At 40.3% G+C, this 21,011-nt stretch overlaps 1 protein-coding gene across 2 annotated transcripts in view; it reads right to left on the bottom strand.

Annotated features, from left to right (window-relative positions):
* PRKCA (protein kinase C alpha) overlaps positions 1–21,011 on the bottom strand; it is a 113,414-nt gene that overhangs the window by 60,789 nt on the left and 31,614 nt on the right. For both annotated transcript variants that reach the window (XM_065735412.1, XM_065735414.1), the window contains exon 3: positions 4,466–4,548. In XM_065735412.1, the coding sequence (XP_065591484.1) occupies positions 4,466–4,548 (83 nt within the window). The remainder of the gene's footprint in view (positions 1–4,465; positions 4,549–21,011) is intronic.

The following is a 21,011-nucleotide window of genomic DNA, read 5'->3' as shown; positions in this document are numbered from 1 at the left end:
AGACTTCAGGAACGTATTTTTGTTATTCTGGCAGGAAGGAAACTTTGTCATTTGCCAGACTTGCCTGCTTTTGTGTACCTTCTGTGGTAAGCGAGCAGATTTTAATTTGAATTGCCAAGGAAATATCTGTGGGATAAGACTGCCTATTCCCCAAAACTCAGATTCGTGAGAACAAAAATCTCATTGTCTGTACTATTTACCAAGGATGAGCGCTTGCTGCTCGGGCCCCTCCCGATGTCAATCAACCAAATGGTTAAAGGCAAAGCAGCCCTGGCCTGCTGTCACCTTTCATTATCCCTGGAAGAAGGGCTGCTGAGCTTTCTGATTAAAATCTTCTGATTAAAATCCCTTTCCAATGAGGTTCTCTGGTAAGTCCTCATGCTATGCTTCTGGCCGCTCAGAAGAGCAGGCTCACCTTCTCCTGTCAGTGCCTTCACCATCAGCTCTCACCGTTTCTTTCCCTGCTCAAGAGGGAATTCAATTCATTTTGTTGAATTGTCCAAGCCGCTATGAAAAATATTCAGCAACTGCACCATCCCATGCAACCTCAGTGCAAATTTAGAATGCTTTTTTTTTTCCCAAATGAGCTTAATACAATACATCTCCCAAATAATTTCAATATCAAGAGGCTTATCCACTTTACCATCTCTCCATATATGCCACCTTCAGCAGCCACAAGGTCAGTTACCCCGGCAAATGAAATGGGATGGCTTTGCTGTTTCATCTTGTGTAATCAAAATCTTATCAATTCATCCTATTCTGAGTGCTTAAATGTTAAGAATTCACTGCAATTCTGAGTAGAAAAGTCAGATTTAACCTCCCTTGACCACATAGTTGCTTCCCATCATTTTTTTTTTACTTTTTAATTTCTGTTTATATATTTATTTTGCTTTTAAACCCATATAGTTTCAAAAACGAGAGAACAGTGCCTACGTTGAGACTGCAATGTCTGAGATCTTGTGCAATCCACACTGTTTTAAAGGCTCATTTAAAAAGTTAATCACAGAATCATAGGAAGGGACCCCAGGGATCATCAAGTTCCAACCCTCTGCCACAGGTAGGGCCACCAACCTCCAGCTCTGCTACTAGACCAGGTTGCCTAGAGGTCCATCCAACCTGGTCTTGAACACCTTCAGGAATGGGGGTTTAATCGATTTAAACAATATTTTAAACTCTTTGTGTATTACAGAAACACAACAATTTTGGATTGCCTGAATTGTTGTTCCAACTGGAACAGGGTATTGTTCCCCAGACACCATCATTTCAGCAGCAGCCATCAAGACGACCACTTTAGTTACCACTAATATCTCCTTTTGGCACAAAACCAGACCTTGCAACCCCATGTTTCAAGCTGACTAAAGCAAAAAGAGGGAAATTTTAGGCTTTCCTCTCTCTCCTGCATGCCTCTTTGCTAAGGCATTCAAAAGTAATAATAAACAATAATAAAAAATAATGGATAAATAATAAAAAAGAGCTTATTTTCTGTTACAGCAGTGGAATCCTGTAGCAAATAAAACTATTACACCAGGAGAGAATATTTGTACAGCACTATTTTTAGTGTGCTGCATGTGGTAGGACTTATACAGCCATGCAGTCAAAGTTTTCTATAAAACACTTAGCTATATGGGGTGCAAGAAAGCTGAGGAAATAAGGAAAGGTTTGCGAAGGCATAAAACCCCTTTTTGTTTTCTGAATAGTCTGCTTTAAAGCTAAGTTTTGTTGCAGCTGTTCAATCCATTTAGAGAAATGACTGAGAGTGAGAAGCTTCCTCTCCTCCCAGCACCACAGCAGCCCCAGAACTGCTACAACGAGAGCTCACAGTCCCTATTCACTGGAAATCACTTTGCACATGATTTATTATGAAAGTCTTCTAATTCTCTCCTTCAGAAAAAAAGTCATTATTTTCAAGATCTGTCCTTCAACCACACAAACCCTTCCGTGGAAGTCAGAATGAAGTCTACAAGAACTCAGGGCTTTTCCCCCTTTCAGAGTCTCCCTAAATGACTAACGAACTTCGCTGCTCAGAAGCCCTCCACATCCCCCGAGGCAGGTAGTGTAAATGCCATCCTACTTTGCCTCAAGACAAATCTATAAATAAATGCTTGCCATCGTGTCCTAGATACCTGGACCTCAGCAGGATGTGTGGGGATGCACCTGTGAGCACTGCCTCCTTTGGCTGTAAAAAGGCACTTTTGTTTCACAGTGGGAAATGTTCCATACAGACATTTTGCAGCCCCTGGTTGTGAGGTATCTCTGTGGCAGCCAGGCTTTGGATTCTCCTTATCAAGTGAAATAAATTGAACTGATAATTATTCCAGTGAAGCATTTGTGAGGATTGTCTGATTTACGTGAGCAGGGCCATGCATGACAGTTTATAACTGTTACTGGATGCAGAATAATACTCCCTTGGAAGTGCAGAGCATATTCCAAGCAGTTTGTCAGCAGCTCCACACTGTCCTTTGATTCTGACCTGCAGGCTCCTTGCTGCTCTTGCTAGGAACATTACACAGGGTTTTGTGATAGAAAAACTCATAATGAATCACTTGAGAAGGCTTAAGAAAAAAACCCATACATTTCCAAAGAGATGTCTTATTGCAAAAAATCAGAAGTTTCCTCACCTGAATAAAATATAGGAAGACGTATTTATGGAGGTACACGTCTGTCTCTATATCATCTTTTAAGCAGATGTCTGCTTGAGAGACAGACAGAATTCTGCAACCTGTGTACAGACACTGCTTTTCAGAACTAAGCTCACACCAACTCGGATAGGAAAAAATTGCAGAACTGTAAATGGGCAGACATTATAGTCACACATATCAATTAATTCAAGTATAATGTTCTACAATCCCCTTTGTTCAATAGGACCCACTAATGTAGTTCAATTTTAATAAAACATTTATTTTCTGTTTACTTTTATATTTCAGTTATCACTTCTGCATAAAGACTGAACGATCGTCAGGTAACACTCATACTGAGCCTAAAATAAGGTATTAAGCTGATATATTTAATCACCAAAACAACAAAAGAAGTAAAAGTGCAGATCATTGTTAATATGGCACTATGGCCTTCCTGACTTCTGTCTGAACATGGTGACCTTCCTTTGCCTGGTGCTGGCTGTGGCTCACCTGATGAGTACATGCCTACCAAAGGGCAGGGAAAGCAGGTCACACAGCAGCAGCAGTGCTGGCACTGCCCATAAGCATGGCACACAGCATGGGTATGGAAATACAGAGCTCTGAGTGACTGCAGAGAGTGGAGAGAGGGCAGGGGAAATTTAGGAAGAGAAGTGGGCATTGAGGGCAGCAGCATTTCTGCCAGCAACCTCAGCCCACTACCACAAAGATAAGCATTTCTCAAGTGCCTACATTTACATTATGTGAAATGTTTAAAAAACAAACTGTCTTTAAAATACCTCTCAGTTTTCAGACTGAAACTTTAGCTACTGTACTTCAGCCCTGTTCTGAAGCTAAAAAATAAGAAAACTTTCCAAAATCCCTCTCAGCTTCTGCCCACTGTTCACTGATCTCATGTCTAGCATATTAAAACAATTCACGAGAAGCTCATTAAAACTTAGTAAGAAAAGTCTTCTGGTGTGCTTCATCAGAGGAGATAATAGCCTGCAATCTAGAGCATGAATACGTTACAAGAGACAAAACAGAGCCGTTCAGACAAAGAACACTTGGAATGCATTGTTCCCATAAGCAGATGTTAAATTACTTCACTGTAAAGTGGAATTTAGAAATCCCAAATAAATGTTATTTTTATGTGAACAAGCAGTTTATTATTTCACTAGGGTGACACAAAATTCTTGCACATATGTCTCACCATATAGGCAGATGTGTTGAAAGTTTGATTGCTGACCAAAAATGCTACTTGTATATGCATGTATTGACTGGGCAAGATGGAACGGGTGTATCCCAACAGGTCTACCAGCTCAAGCATGACTATAATAATATAAGTTTCAGATAACCTATCTCAGATAAGCCAGCTGGTTTGAGAATATGTTGGATTTCATCACTGGCATGTGGTTAGAGCTGCAGATCCTTGTGTGTGCAAAGGATGAGGGCCAAAGTTAACTTTGCAGTTATAACCTGAAGTTATACCTTGAGATACGTTGGGCACACAAAAGAAAAACCCTCAGCCTTTTGTGGGCATTGCTGGTATCAAATGCATTCAAAGCAAAGGGAACAAAAGTAAAATGCTTCAGCCTTGGGCTGAAAACACCTCAGGGTTTTCACATTCTGAGGAATACTGATCTTGGTCATACATTCATCCATAGTTAATTTTCTTACAAAAAACAGCTCTTTCAAGTCCATAAATCTTCAGTATTCACTTCAGAACAACTAAGGCTATAAACATCAACCATTTAGAACCTATTGAAGTTGCTTGTAATGTCTTCTCACAGTTGAATGCAGCAACATAAAAATACTTATGAGAACAGCATATCAAATGGCAATGTACTTACATCAGTGTCAGGTCCCTTGTCAGCTCCAGGACAAGAGAAGGTAACGAACTCATGGCATCTCTTATGAACCACAAAACAGCAAACTGGTAAGAAAATGGAAAACAACAGTTAGAATGACATAGGTTTTATTTTCTTTTGCTGATACAAAGGTAGTTACACAGGAAATAAGAAGACACAGGGAAAAACATCTTGTCTGTAAGTCATTCAAAGAAAGTAGAGCCTAACGCTAGACATAGACACATAAGAAAGGCAGATGGCAAGTAAACTATGCAATTACTAGGGAAATAAACACATTTAAAAGTCAAAAGACAATTTTTCAATGATTAAGACATCCCATAATGTTGAAGTTTGGTGAGGAATGAACAACACTATGAAGTCACATTTCCTGTACCCAAACCCATGTTTGTAGCTGGAACAGTCACTCTGTTTTCAAGCAAGACATAAATGAGGTAGATTAAGCTGGAAGGAATGCCAGCTTTGGGCATGGGATCTGTTCCCCTGCATGCCTTCTTGTCTAAGAAAACCCAGTATCTTTACTAGTTAATTGTGACTGTGACAAACCAAAGCTCTTAGTGAAGGCTCTCATGGAGAACAAAGCGTTCTCATATCACAGAGTGGCAGAAGATAACGGGAAAAGAAAATCAGCTTCTGTGTACAGAATGGCTCCCTTTTAGAAATTTATGAATGATCTACAAGAACTTTTTCGTTAAGGAAAGCTTATTCTAATCTGATTAGATAATGTGACAGAGCCTATAGGCTGTCACACACAGAGGTCATACATACCCCCAGAACCACATATGAACAACAGTTTGCCTGAGCGAGCTTTGTGTCAGTAACAGATATTGTAGCTTTTCACCCTTACAGAGGTTCAATTTTCATTTTAAGCTTGGTTCTGGTATGTCACAATCAGCCCACATTTCAGCAAAACTGAAAAATCTAGAGTTAAGACATCCTGACACGAACACTGTGCTATCAGGTGGCTTTACAATGAGTCAGAAGATTATAATGAAAAGTCCAAAGCAATACACAGTTCCTTTACAGATAATACACTGTGTCACCTGAGCACTTCAGACTGTTCCCAGTAAAGAAAGTACAACATTGCAAAGGAGAGTTTTAAAAATACTGAATAGATTTTTTCAGACTTAGAATTGCAAGCATTGCATTTCCTCACCTTCAGTGGAAACCAAGTTACAGTCTCACAGTTTTTCAAGACTGCTGATTTCATGTGGAATCTCACTTTTCTTTCCCATTCATAACGTGTACGAAGTTCTTTCACCCAACGAAGGGAACTGGGAAAGATGCTAGCAGGTGCATTTTGTGTCACTGCAGTGTACAACCCTTGATGCCACCGTAACGCCATCCTGGCCTCATGTGTGCCCTTAACTCTGCCAGCTGGCTTGAAAGAATTCTAATCACCCTCACATTTTTCTTCAGCTATTTCTCATCAGCAGCCCATGCAGCAATTGTCTCCAACTGTTCTATTTCTGACATGGCATATGTTTATTCTTTGGACAAATGGTGCAAAATGGGCTTTGCTCCCCTGATTCCATCTAAGCACTGCCGACTTCACAAGAGCCAGAGTTTGGCTCCATGCACACTGCCCACTTGGTTGTCTAGTTTCTTAATCAATCTAAATCCCAGTGAATCCTACAATTATCATTTTGAAAGTTTGTTTCTACCAAATGAAAGACCACTAAGTGGCAATTACTATTAATATTACTTGCAGCTGAAAAATGTTTCACTTCCAAATTATGCTTTTGGTTCCAAACTTTCCACTCTTGAAGACAATGGAGTGATTTGTGTTTGCATGGATAAATCACATGAAGAAAAATAATCCTGTTACATCCTTCAGAAAATAAAAATGTTAAATAATTTTTTACGTGAGCAGTGATTGTATATTTGGAAAAAAAACAAGGCAATCTTCACTAACGATGGGAAAAATATCTCCGGAAGGGTCGCAGAACTCAGCTGCACTGGTGATATTTTCTTGCAAGCTGAGATCCTAGGCTGGCTAGCCCAGCTCTGCCTTTACTCAGCAACAGCGTGTTAGAACAATTCAGCACGCTTGGGCATCTATTTTGGGTGATATTTATGTAATGCAATAGTTGTATCCTATTGCTGGGTTGACAACCTTTCATGTCTGAAGGATTTCCCTCAACCAGAGGCAGTGTTGTCCTTGTTTTTAATACTGATAAGTAATAAGTGTTAAGACGTGTAGGAGAAACACTGTCACTCACTGCTTCCACCTCAGTGTATGGCTCTCAACTGCAGCCACTGACTTCCACAAAAACTCTGTCAGTCACATCACAATGAAAACTCCAATTCAGCTGCCAACAAGCCATACAACATTTGTCTTACTGGACGTTAAACTACACTTCAAACGCAATCAGAAACTAAAGCTTCATATGGAAGAAGAACTTTCTGACCCTCTCTGTTCACTCTGCTAATTGCTTGGTGCTTGCACCTCACCACCAGCAGTCTCCCTTCCTTGTCTTGGATTTCCTACTTGCACTTGCTCCACAGAGCTCAGTTATTTAGTAAGCAGCTCAGAAGTATTACCACTGTCTCACGTTTCGAGAATACCCAAGTGAAAAGCAAATACTTTGACATAAAGAGTGGAATAGGCAAGTCCTGGTGAATGATGAATTCAACCGCAAATGAATAATACTGGGCTAAAGATCTCTTTTTAGCAGCAATAATTTCCATGCATGAAATTTAACGTCTCAATCTTCATTTTCAGATTCAGCCAATAGAGCATATTTGAATAACTTGGAAGTTTTCTTAATTTCAACAAGCAATACGGAGCTCGAGATACCATAATAAAAAATTCAGAGATAAGTGAAAACAAAATATTATCTGCTTAGAATACCATGACATTTTTAGTAATAAAGCTGAGAAGTAACCTTTCAGTCATTACTTGTTTTGGAAAGATGTTAATAGCTTCACATCGCTTACTGCTGCTGTTCAGAAGTCACATTATGTTCATCACCTTCTCCTAATGATAGTTCTATTACACCACTTCACAGAGGCTGCCAGGAAATTTGTTGCTTTACATTTTAACAAGAGTATAAGCAGGAGAGAGCTGGCACACACGATGTAGAGTTGCTGGAAAGCAAGCAGTATCTGCAGGCTGGCAGTTAAAAAGCAAGGAGTGCCTTCCCAAAACACAAGCAGACGATGCACTGTGCAGTGTGGGGATTTATGATGTAGAACGGAGGGCACTTTGCCCCATCCAACACTATTCTTTCAGTTCACAGCACTGCACAAAATGTGTTGTTATTAAATATATATATTGTCATCAGTCACCTATAGTTACAAGGCAGTGCCATAAATTTCAAGCTGTTTTCTAAATTATCTGACGTGCGAAGGTTATCAGTGTGATACATGATGGGAGTTATCTGCTAAAAACGCTGTTACTAGTAGCTTTTATATGTGACACAGACTGGTGAGACAGAAATGAAATATTACAATAATAAATAACAGAAGCAATCTTCTCTATTAGATGATCTATAAAGGAGAAAAGCTCTCGCTGAGCCCCAGTCACCCACGCGGCATTTAGCCGTGCGTCTGCAGAGCTTCACAGCCACAGGAGTAAGAGCTGGGGGTAAACTTATTGAGGCAGAAGCCACATTCATTACAGTTTGGAATTAGAAAAATCCAACAGATGTTTAAAACTACATTTCCACTCCCATTTTCAAGAAAACAGCCCCCAAACGGGCTAGATGAGATTTCCCAAAAGAAGTGGTTCTCTCTACTATGCCCTAGATTTATTTCAGTGAAATAAATGAAGCTGCATGGAGAGCACACACAAAAAAAATTAAAAAAAAATGAAAATCCCTTCTGTGCAAGTTTATTTAAAACACACAATGACAGCAAGCATTTCTAAGGATGTCCAACTCAACCTCCAGTTATGGCCTAGAGAGAAATCAGTGAGCTTATTCAATCCTTGACTTAATTCTGCAACAGTCTGTGTTATTTTCCCAACTCAAATTAACATTTTTCGAAATCCTAAGTAGCACAAAAATCTTATATGAGCTTTCCATCGAAACAAACTTTCAAGCTTTGCCTCCACTGTTGTGACAATTATTTGCCTGACATCAACAGCTACATAATTTGTTTCTAGGGTTGAGTATTGATTCTTTCCAAGGTAATGGAAGAAGAGGTCCGATCGGCAGCAACAGGGAAATTACTCTGTGCAACAATATTTGTTCTTGGCTTTTACTTTTATTGTCTAACAGAGCAAGAATTGATTCCAAATTAGACCAAGGAGTTACAATAAAACTAAAATAAGCTTGAAATCACTCTCTGCATTCGTCTCAGAGTATATTAGCAAACTTTAAGGGCCTCTGTAGTCATGAGGAGCACTTTATAATTTTTATGTTGCTATTTTACATGCTTTGCATTCTCAGTGAAGCCACAGAATTTCCCCAAGGGACCCATATTACTGCTTGACGACTTCTTTTGCTTTCTGCATGACACCGAGCAATGAACGAGTCTGTCACACGGCATGCGTTAGCTCCTTCTAAGATTCAATACAGTAATTACATTGAACGGAAATAGAGTACTGCTTCAAAACAGACAAGCCATTTAGGTATTAATTACTTCTTTTTTTAATAAGCATTACTGTTTAAATAAACTTACTAGGAGTAAAGTTGGGAATAGGGAGCATATCCCGAGCACAGAGTTTAACAATTAAATAGGATTTTCTCTTCCCCCGGTTCTCGATATGATACTACGGTTATGACATATAAAAAATCAAGTTTTCATTGTATTTAAGACAAATGAGGGTTTATATATCAAAAACACAAGTCAGATGAAATGCTACCTTTGAATGTAAAGGACATGAATCCACAGGACATTTTACAAATGGCATGACCCAAACATTTGCAGCATGTGCCATTTGTAACACATCAGCTACTTTTCCTGCTGGTATTTCATCCCCTGTACAGGAGAGTGCTATCTCATGAGAGCACCCAGGCTAAGGCTTAAATCTGAAACATGCAAACCCTCTGCTTGTCACTTACCATTCCCTTCTCCCTAAAAAAGCCCCCAGCCCACTGCAGTACAGTCTGCTCTGGGTTCACATAGGAAAACAGCCCTCTCCTTCACTACCTTATCCTGTTTCTAAGCTTCTTAAAGCTCTTCCATAATAGCACAAGGTCACACAGCATCTTCAGTTGCTCATCTATGGAGTGCTACACCTTGCACCTCGCTTGCTTAACAGGTTATCTTCATCTACAATGCAGTTCCTGCAGTCCTCAAACTACCTCCTCCAAGCAGCAGCAGAAACTTACCCTGAATCAAAGTGTACGAGCTGCGAGAAGTGAACTCTGATAAATATAGGGCTGATTCCTCATTCTGAGCTCTAGGAAAGAGACTGCCAGGCACTAAGTGCATGCATTCCCTCAGCTTCACCGAATCACAGCGCTGTATGGGTTGGAAGGGACCTCTGGAGGTCATCCAGTCCAAGCCCGAGGTCATTCAGACGTCTGACCTTGCTCTACAGGTTTTCTTGTTCAACTCTGTCAAGTTCAATTAGGCTAAATAAATAGGAGGGAGGACAGAAATAAAATCTCTGCTACAAAGCAGAGAAGAAATAATAAGAGAAAGTAACTGAAACAATATCTTATTTGTGTGAAAGGATTACGCTGATCGCCTGGACAGTCTTAACTACTCAGGTCATTAACTCCTTTACACTAAGAACAAAACAGATGGATGCTGCCGGTAAGCTGGCTTTGCAAGATCTACAGCAGTGTGCAAATACTGGCTGCATGCCTGGGAGAGGCTGCAGCCGTATTTTCATTTAAAGCAATGAATTCAGCAGACCTGGTAGTGCCAGGGGAGAAAGAGATGACTATATTCCTGCAGCTGTATGTGCAGCATTTTTAAAACACTTGGGATATAGCAAAATACCTCTAAATTTGACATTTCTACCTTCAATTAGAAAGCAAAGAAGGTACTTTATATTATTTTTATACTGCAATGCTTGCAAAACAAATGAGGTAGAAAATATTAATTTTCAAGTATGTCATAGAGCACAGTTTCCATCCATTGTTAACTGTTCTTTTTCTTTCTTTTTTTTTCTGAAGACAGAGATCACCATTCCTGTGGAAAGTTCTTGCTAAAATTTCATAAAGCCATTAATCCTGCTCCACTTTATAAATGAACCATAACCCAGACGTCATCTATCAAAACCAGAACCGAAATAACTATCTCAAGAACTTACAATGGCAAAAAAAAGATGAGCTGCGATGCCAGGCATTTTCTATCACTTCTGTCATTCAAAAGCACTGTGGTTCAAAAATCTGCCCTTAACACGTTGTGTGCCAGCTGCAGAGGCACTGCAGCAGGGCAGGGTGCAGCTCCTGCAATTCAGCAACGCAGCACAAGGCCCACAGACATTGCCTGTGAAGGCTGAACGTTCATCCTTCAGAATCTGCACTAATTGAGCGACATGCCTAACCTCAGAAAAGGGAATTTGGAATAAAGCAGCTGTCTTCAGCTTGTTGTATTACCAGATGTACGAACAAACAGGCTGGGAGAGCGGGTAATATGGAGCAGCACAGGCTGTGCATGTTTCAGGACAGTATGAAGCGAGAGGATGCAGCATGAAACTGATCTCCCGAATGCAGCTGTTGGATGTTATTTGGTAATACATCCAGAATCCCAAAAGGATCCTTAGAAAAAGACAACGCAAAGCGAAGGGGTTTATGGAAAACCCCAGAACAACCTCTGCCAGAGCTGCTCACTTTCCAACCGTGGTCCTCAACGAGCAAACCTTCCCCAGCAGTGAGCAGCCACGACGGCCTTCCCCTTCTGGAGGCACTGCCACCGAGCTTCCAGCTCACCCAGCCTGCCCCTGGCCTGCCCCCATCCTACTCCCCCTGCCCCATCCTGTCCCCATGTGGGCATTGGAATGCAGGCTGCTCAGTGCTGCATGGTAACGTCTGCTTCAGTTCACAGCTGGAAGCATGGAAATCTGAACGACTACAGAAAATGCCCTAGCACAGCTGCTGGGTTTTGCTGTCAGAATTGTACAAACGTTTGGAAATATTTTAGTACTAGCTTTATGGCTTGCTTTCTTCAACACTTTATTAATAATTCAACGGTATCAAGCTACGGGTAGTTGTAATCCAAAACAGTTCCTTCCTTTATCATGACTTGCAATGAACAGAAACACAACAGAAATGCCAGATCCGAATACCAAGAGCTGAAAGCCATCTATTTTAGTGTACTTTGAATTTAAGTATGTGTATTCAGTTACATTTGAGAAACGTTATAACTTACAAACAAAATTAACAAACCTTACTTGCCAGTAAGCACAATCCACACACTAATTCTGCTACTGACAGAAGCTTAATCTTTTTTTCCCTCCAGGATATCAGTGAGGTCAAGATGACATCGAACAAGCTGTTTGGAGTAAGGACAGAATCATCTCGCCGCTGCTGAACTCCAGGACATAAGCTCTTGGCAGCACCTGCCTGGATGCAATCGCGACGAGAGAATGAATTCCCAGCATCCAACAGGACAGAGACAATCACCCAATTCTACATTTACTGACACATGTAAAAGCTGTTAAAGAGATGATAGTATGCTTTGACATTAACTTTCACACAACTGTGATTCCAGGAGAGGGTAATGGGGCTTCAGAAGTATAAAAGCAAAATATTCATGACTTGCACATTTCTTTTATTTATTCTTAAAAGCAGAGCACTTCATTTTTAAGGATGGAAGATCCAATCCCATGATGCAAATGTTATTACAGCTCTTATGTCCTATTTATGCCCTACTTCATGTTTATGCTTGAAACAGAATTTCTTACATTCATGTATGAATAAAACCATGACAGGAACAGCAGCCCAGCCCGTGCTTCCCTCTCATCAGTCTGATTTCATTTACTCTTCCCAGTTGATTTTAGTTTGGGGAGGTTTAAATCAAAAAGATAATTACAAAACTTAAATCACGCCACAAAAAATCCACCTTATAGCGCTTAATGTTAATGATTCTCTCCGTGAGAGTTTTAAGTGTATTTAGACAGCAAGTTAACTCCACCAATTAGCTCATTCCTGCTTGCACAATTAATCAATTTTGTGTCTTGTTCAATAGTTTATTCCATGCTAAAATGACTGCATTAATAATGAAAGATATTAATTTTGTGTCTGAAAGGCACAAAAAAAAAAGCACCTAAAAAGCATTATTTAGTCACTTGCTGATACCAAAACAAATCATTTGGATATAATGAAATTGGCAGTATTCATAGTGTTATTGGATCTGCAGTGCCAATTTCAATATCTTTAGTTAGAAGATATGTAGGCATTCCCATTTTGGGCTGGATTGTAATTATTATTAAGATTCTCATCTGATAATTTATTCTACATTAGCTCTAATTTAATAACTTCATTTGCTTTCATGTAAAATAGGTACTGATACATAAACATTACAGTCCCATTAATTTACGACATATAAAAATAATGGTCCAATGTGCCAACAGGAGGGAAGATATTAAAGATACATTAATACTGCCAACACAGACAGCTAGGGAGGGCAGCCACAGCATCCACACAGTTATGGACCTGAAGTTTCACCCCATGAAAACACAGACTCTTATGTCAATACCCATTCTCTCCTTCTCAGCCTGGAGTGTGACTTGAGCAGCAAAGAGCATTTTAAACATGAAAGGGTTCAAAAGAGAGGGTTGACATTTTCAAAGGATACAAAGGAAAAAGGGGAAGCTCAGCTCCTCATGGACATGAGGAATACCTATAAAACCAACCATCGTTTTAGACACTTCTCTAAAAGGGTCCAGGCAGGGATTTATAACTTAACCACCCATCCTGTTTTGTGCGCAATTATATCAAGAAATCAAAGCTCGTTTGTTCATTTGTTTAAGATTTTTCCTGTTGCTGTTTCTCTTTACTTTTCTGATGTTACTCAACAGATGGCCAATATTTGTTGCAAGTCTTATCCAATTAAATACATCTTATTAAAGGGTCATCTGCTAGAAACTTCAGTAACACTTTCCAGTTCTCATCAGCTGCTGAAAACACAGTTTCATCCCCATGTAATGGCAATCTCTTGGGAAGGAATCATCAACAAACTCTGCATTAAACCAACTGTAGTCAAAAATGTATTGTCAAATTAATTTAAACACCATAAGATGACAAACTCATATAGAAACCAATCACAGAATTTCAAACATTTACCCTTTGCTGATAGGTGGAGAACTTTCTTTCCGCAGTGTTTTTGAAGGGTACATTCTGTCCTTAGAAGAAGCAGATCCATTTCTTAGGTCTGCTAGTTACCAAACAAACGAGGCTGAGTGAAAGACATGAGTTGCAGTAATTCTTTCCAAGCAGCAGATGTGGTATTTATGGTAAATACCTGTGGGCTCATGAAGGGGCAGTACACATATAACAAAGCACAAAGTCATAGGAACGGGTCATTTAATTACAGATGAACCTCTTCCATTTGCAGTAGAGCTTTCAGAGAAAAACGTTTTTCAACCCTAAGAAATAGGTGAAAGGGGGAGATTTGCAGCAAGGAAATGCTGGCAGTATGGTGGCAGTCAGCAGCATCTCCCATCAGGCAGTCACTGTAACTTCTAAAACTTGTGCACAAGTTCAGGAGAATTAAGGCAATTGAAGCCACCAGACTGCTACCTCAGCACGCCGCATGCACACTGAGCCCTTCCCAGTTTGCACCACTGGTTCCCAGTGCTCTGCTAGCTCGTACGTCTGCACACTGAGGGAAGCAGAGCGTCAGGAGACAGGGCTGGCACAGCAACCGTTCCTTCAGACGTGCTTACATGACTACTTTAATTTGACATATGGCACATTACTGTCAAAACCAGTGGTCCTGTCTGCTTGCTGCTATGTATTAACATTTACGCAGCCAATTTTTTTTGGCAAGGTTGGATTTCAGCTGGAGCAGTTCCTCGAGCTTGCTCAATGCACGGAACATGAACATTCACAAAAATGGATTACAGGACCTCCGTGGCAGCCTAGATTTATGCCATGTTGATACCAGATAAAGCAGCCGTGTGGTAATGACCTATGGGGATGTCAGAACCCAATTCACATCGCGCGATGAAGTCAATGAACTGAGATGCTCTCTGCAGTTTGTCTTGATGGCTGACAAAGATATCAAAACATTCTTCAAGCAGAGAAAACACTCTTAGAACTTGATCTTTGTCTCATAAATGAACTTCCAAATTAAGCCCGAGTTCTTGGAAAGCATTATGGATATTCTTGTTATTCTGTCATATAGAACCTTGCCTACAGATACACAGGAAACAGGACACAGGCATTTTCCACTGTATGGTCATGACATATTTGTGCAGTTTTTCTTGGCTCACTGAAGCAGCAATATAAACAGTATCTCTCAGTTTATGTCAGACAGAATGAATAGTTTTCTCATGATATGGAAAGGTAAATACTATTTTCTATCCCAATTATTTACTAAAAGCAATATATTAGTGTAAGTAACAAGCTAGGCATAAATGTCAGTGATACAACAGACAGACATTCAGCTGAGAATATTGCTTACAACAGGGAAAAACATTTCAAGTAGCAATACTAGAACCCAGTAAGTTGTCACCTGAACCCCCCCAAACCAGAAGACTGCAAACTGAGATTGCAACTGTTTCTGACTGACCACAAAATACACAAAAATGGCCTACAGTTCCAAAGTGGTGTAAATGAATTGCTGTTACTACTGTCTTTTCTGACCTTTTTTCTGCAATGCTTTACTCTAAGACTTATTAGTGCTTTAAAAGGGATCAAAAAGCCAACTTAGCATTGGGTAACCTACCACTCTAAGAAAACAACAACCAAAAGGTAAAGCCAAGAATTTGAGCTTTCAGTCAACGTTTTTTAAAAGCAAACATTACTGATAAATACAAAATAGGAACTCGCTCTGTTTTTCACGTGTTAAAGAAAGCCAACTATACAAATCTCTCTTAAAAATAAATATCTGAAACCACCTTGTTTTGAATTTGACATAAATACTTTTCCCACTATCTTAGTGTCCCCCCCTTATGTGCAGTGCAGCAAAACAATGAAAACGTTTTGTAAAATGCATTTATCATCATTAGAAATGTGTCCTTTAGAAAGTCTCCACAATGCACTATTGGGATACTGCATTACTCCAAGACCACTAAAAATACTAGTAGAAGTAGTAGTATCAGTAAAAGTACTAGTAGAAATGCTAAAGATAATCACCCCACTAGGCACCTGGCTAAGTTAAATCGGTCCTATTTGCTTTTTCTCCTGGAAAAAGAAAGTACACAGTAAAATGTGTCATTAGATTCCCTGCTTAACCTTAGCACTCTTTGAGAACTCCAGTGAGACAGGGTGGGGAAAAACACAACCCAAACCAGACACTGAGCCTGGCATGCAGCCCCAGAATGACATCTGGGAGCAGTTAGTCATAATGTGTGGAACAGGGAACCACATCCCACTGGGCAGCACTGCAGCACCAGCTCTGATCAGCCTCTGTGTCCCTAAATCACAGCAGTGGGGACGGCACTGTGCACATCCATGCATGCAACGCACAGCCATGAACGCAAGGAGATGCATTCAACGAGCAAAGATCATAACAGATGGTACTGCTGTGTCGTTTCCATGAAGTCGTGCTGAGGAAAGCGTGGATACGATGGAAGCACTTCAAGGGGATAAGATTTCTTTGCTGTGCCACCAAGTCCATACAGTGCTGATGGAATACAGCAAAAACTGAGCGCATGTAACAGAACCTTGAGGTTTATTAAACAATCCAGAAAGTCGGTGGAAAGTCACCTCACTTGCATCACTTCCCCAGTGCTGTAATATGTTTCTGTATCTCTTACTTCCCAAAACATAATCCAGATACCCATCGCTGCCCATAAATCCCCGTGGACCAAAGCCTGCACATCACAATGTTTGTCCTTAGGTCTCAGTGACAAAGATTATCCTACAGCAAGTTTGTAGCACAGTTTTAATAAAAAGCCACATTCTCCCTTGCACCCTTCGGATATTAGTCCTTATACTCAATAGCCTGAAAAAGGCACTTTTATGTAATGCAGCTCATTCATCACATCTCACCCACACTTCTTAAATGCTGTTTAATATTTCTGATTGTGCACAGGCCATTACTGCAGCCAAAAATAGTTCTTATTTTCAATTATTTTATGGCTTTTAACACCCCACGCTGCAGAGTGCTTAAATCCTTCACAAATTGAGTAAAATAATGCAGAACTGCATGAAAGCAAGGGACTTATATAAGACTGCATGCTCTCCTTGTAAACAGTGTGACACTGTTGCAGAAGTGGATGGAAAATAACAAATTCCGAGTAGGTTCCAGCTGGCATGCACATGAATAAGTTCTGTGTGAATTATGCTGAAGCAGTATAATAAATTTCAAGCTCCGAAGTTTGAAAGTGAATCCCACATACAGTAAGGCATCATACATCAACACGCAGCTACACGAGGGATCAAGCTTGCAACGATACCTGATTGCAACGTGAATTTTCAGGGTGGCAGCAGCTGTGCTTTAAAGCAGTCACAATTAGCACACAAACATGCCATTCATAACGTCAGCACAGAGTGTGAAAATGAGATTGAACCGTGCCTGGCAAATGGACAGGAGGGAGGAATGAGCGTGAGAAGAGGTCACAATGCAGCACAAAGAGCCTTCCCATTAAAGTTCCTTTTGGACTTCTTACCCCTTCCCCTGCTCTCCAACCTCATATACCACTAAAGCCAAAGATTTTGCTTTGGGATATTAACTGTTACGTCCTAGGGAGGAAAAAAGAAAGACTGAGTTGCGTTGTTGCACTGAATGTGATTGGTGAGAATACCTGCAGCTGAACAACCAATCACTGTGTTTGCTCTGAAATTCACTGACTGGATAAAACTCATGATAAACAGATTTATTCACTCAGAAATGGGAACAAGACCAACAATGAGTAACAAAGACAGGAACAGAAAAAAGGTGTTCCAAAGATGTGCGGTGCTGACATCACGCCCTGAGTGGCCCCGCTCCCCCATGTCAATGCCTTTCAGTTCTGCAGTCTCTCTGCTTTACAGCACGGCTGCAGAGAGGAGTGTTGGTTTGTTTTTAACATTTTCTGCTCCTTTTTCTTGGACGTGGTTCTGCTAAGGAGCAGCAAACTCCATAATGCTGACAGCAGTCACCACGAGTCTTCCAGTCACCAGAATGCAGCACCAGTTCCCCAACTGCATAACACAAGCTGAAGAATTTCTGCATTCTGGAGAACAGATTTTTGTGAAGATGCTATTTCAATTGCTTTAAGCTTTGTAAAAATGATAAAATAATTGAAAATTTCCCCTTTAAGCCTCTACTATGGAGTGTGTAAGGAGGCATTTCATGTGCTTTTGTTTGTGTGGGGAAAGCTCGCATTAATGTCTCAGAAGTGCACAAAGTTTTTCTTAGTTTGGCTTTTATGTCCACTCGGAGCGATTAGCACAGTAAGACTATTAACAAATGCAAGGGGTTCCACACGTTCAATTGTGGTAATTAGTCTTATTTCAGCTGTAAATGACTCTCTGCTCTAAAGAAAGATTATGGCTTTTCTTCTTGCTCTATTACCCAATTGGCATTTAAGCCAATCTGCTAAAAGTGTATCTGCTTCAACAGAAGCTCAAAATAACCTATTAAAGGAATATGTAAGTCTCAGAGCTTTCTTTTTTCTTTTTTCTTTTTCCCCTTAATACTTTAATCTAATAAGAACTATTATATTACTAAGAAATTGTGGTTGAATCCGTTATTCAGCTCTCCTCAGTTCTTTCATAATTCCACTTCTGCTGTTACGAGACAAAACCACGAAGCTACTTCAGTCTGCAACAGCCCAAAGTTATCCTGCAGGCTGCAGAAAACTTCCTCCCCATCTCCCATCCCTGATGCTTAGCACTGCCACGGCACGTGGCCCACGCCCTGCCTGCTTCAGAGCTGAAAAGCTGCATGTGCCTAAGTGTTGCCCTCTGTAGTAAAAAGCTGTTCCCAAATCCTAATGGCAAGGATGTGCCTATTTTAGCTCATTTTCAGGAGCTTTTGTGCCATACAAGTCCACCCCCAAGATATATGCTGGCCTCCTCACTTCAGGATCTTGCAAGTGAGGCTTTGTTAAATGCTTTTTTAAATCTACCTGTGATAAAAGCAGGATATAAATGAAACCCCACACCATCCTTTTCATGTGGGAATCTACTTCAGGATAGTTGCTTGTTAGATATAATGATAATTAAACCCACTGCACACTGAAAGGGCTTTCAGTCTTTCAACACTCCCCTTTCAGGCACACACTGTCCACCGAAGATCCACATCCAATAATTCTCTATGCATTTATCATTCTCTTGGAGAGGAATTTACAACAAAGTCTGCTTTGCTTTATGAGAGAATAACATTTATGTTCATATGAGGGCTTCCTTTTCATAGGGCTTTCATAAGATAACGCACCTGGGCTTCCTCCAGATCCCATCAGCAGAGCTCTCCTTTTTAAGATGATGGACTCTACTGTGAAAATATAAACCCAGGTCTTCCCTTGCTTATGCTGAGGAACATATCCCTTGGCTTTTCTCCTGCTTTACAGCTGATTTTTCCTTGTAAATAAATAATAAAGTTACCCTGCTACATAACTGAAGCATTATGATTTACGAAGCTGCAGTGGGAGAGGGAATTGCATAGAGTTTCCTGATTATTGCAGATTTATAAATGAACACCACCGGATTTATCTCATCCTTCTGTGCCTAGAGTTCAGATCTGTTTGAACACGTGGCTTTATGGCCAGTGGAAGGAAGCAGGCCCTCCTTTGCAAAGAAATGCTCTTCACACCCTGCTGCAAATGCCTGCATCACAAGGAAGTGCCTCCCACTAGAAGAGACGGATGCTGCTCTATTAGCAGAATGCTTTAGGATGAGCGTAATCACATTTGAGGAGAGCCCGTTTCTCTCCATAGGCTATAAAAGGATTCTCAGTTTAAAATTTACAGTGTTGGCATTTAAACGTGAATGGATTAAGCTCATCTTATACGTTGGCTAACGTAAAATAAGGTTTAAGTTAATAGCATAATCTGTGTATACATTGTGCTTAGAGTCAGCTGCTGGTGCTGGGCTATCTGAGCACGCTGCAGCAAATCCTGAGAAGTCCCTGCACTAGTGGGAACACAAGCCAATGCACTGCCTCGTGCTTTTTGGATTCCATTAGTAGGACACTCACTGAAGACTCCTTTCCTAGGGATTTCAGGTTAAAAACTGTTACATCTTTATTCTTGTGCCTAATGTTGCCCTCCCACACAGCGAGTGGTTAGACATCGGATCACATCAACTGACACCTCGCTGAGCATACAGAAAATGTAGTAAAAAGCTCGTTTAGGATCAAGCAGCACACATGCACAGGCTGTCAGACCCAAGCCTCCTTTAAGTAGAGCACACTGACTTTCATCGTATGCTGTTCATTCCTTCCCCTTTTGGACCAATTTCTGGACATATTATGCAAGCTGAAAGAATAGATGCAAATTCCCTAGCAGCTATTAGCGTGTCTAGACTCATTCATTGACCTAGAAGATGTCTTAATTGCCTCTTTTCTATCTGATGGGGAAAATATGCTCTAATTTTTCCTGGCTGCAATCTTTCTTGTTAAGTTTTCCAACTAAAATGGAAATAACTGTATTTCATAGGAAATCAGCTATATTCCCTGTTCCCTGAGACTGAGTTGAATATTTATCACAGATTTAATGTGATCCACAGGAAACTTCTGTTCATTAAAATGTTTAGGATATCAGATGTTTGAGGCTCTTTGCTGCTGGCCAAGGTACTGGCTGCTCTCAATGGACCTTACTAGTCCTTTACAATATGCATGTTGGGATATGTTATATAGCACTATGTATTTGTGTGGGTTTTTTAATCAGCATAGCACATCTGAGCATTTGGGTTTTTTTGTTTGTTTGTTTTTTTGAGTTATTTTAACAGTTTTTATGTTTTGTGGAAAGGGTTGCTTGAAAATTGTCAGGGGTGTCCAACTTCACAAATGTTATTTATCTGTGACAAAACTGACAGCGCTCTCACTCCGCACTTGGACAAGAAATGATAACACAGAGATAAAATGGAGCCAGAGACAGCAGAGTAACTTCTACTGGTATGGTTCTTGAGGGGATTATTAATGTACTTCCTCTCTGCATGGCTTGCCACGTGCCTAAATGTAGCTAACCACAAGGGCAAGCAATGCAACTGTAAGGTTAGCTAGTCAAGAATTTGAACCTCAAGGTGAAAAATCTGCGTTTACATGGTAGGTCTCCATTTGCAGGAAGGAGCCTGATCCTCAGATGAAGCAGTACATTGGGTAGATGCAATATTTTGTGATTTTAAGATTAAAAGAGCCTAAGAAGCTTTTGGACTGTGTGCTGCATCAAATGTATACTGCTGCAGCACTGAGCACCAGAAGCCAAGAAGTATTAGCAGATTTAAGTGAGGATGCATTTCACTGATTACTTCCTGTTAATGAAATTTTGTTTTAATCATTTAAACTGTTAATGCTAGCGTCAAGAATGCTATAAAGA

The sequence above is a fragment of the Cyrtonyx montezumae genome, unplaced genomic scaffold (assembly GCF_038088225.1).
Source record: "Cyrtonyx montezumae isolate F1298 unplaced genomic scaffold, pur_monq_1.0 scaffold_19, whole genome shotgun sequence".
Taxonomy (NCBI): Eukaryota; Metazoa; Chordata; class Aves; order Galliformes; family Odontophoridae; genus Cyrtonyx; species Cyrtonyx montezumae.
The sequence above is the reverse complement of the archived record's forward strand: the minus strand, read 5'-3'. Positions and strand labels throughout refer to the sequence as shown.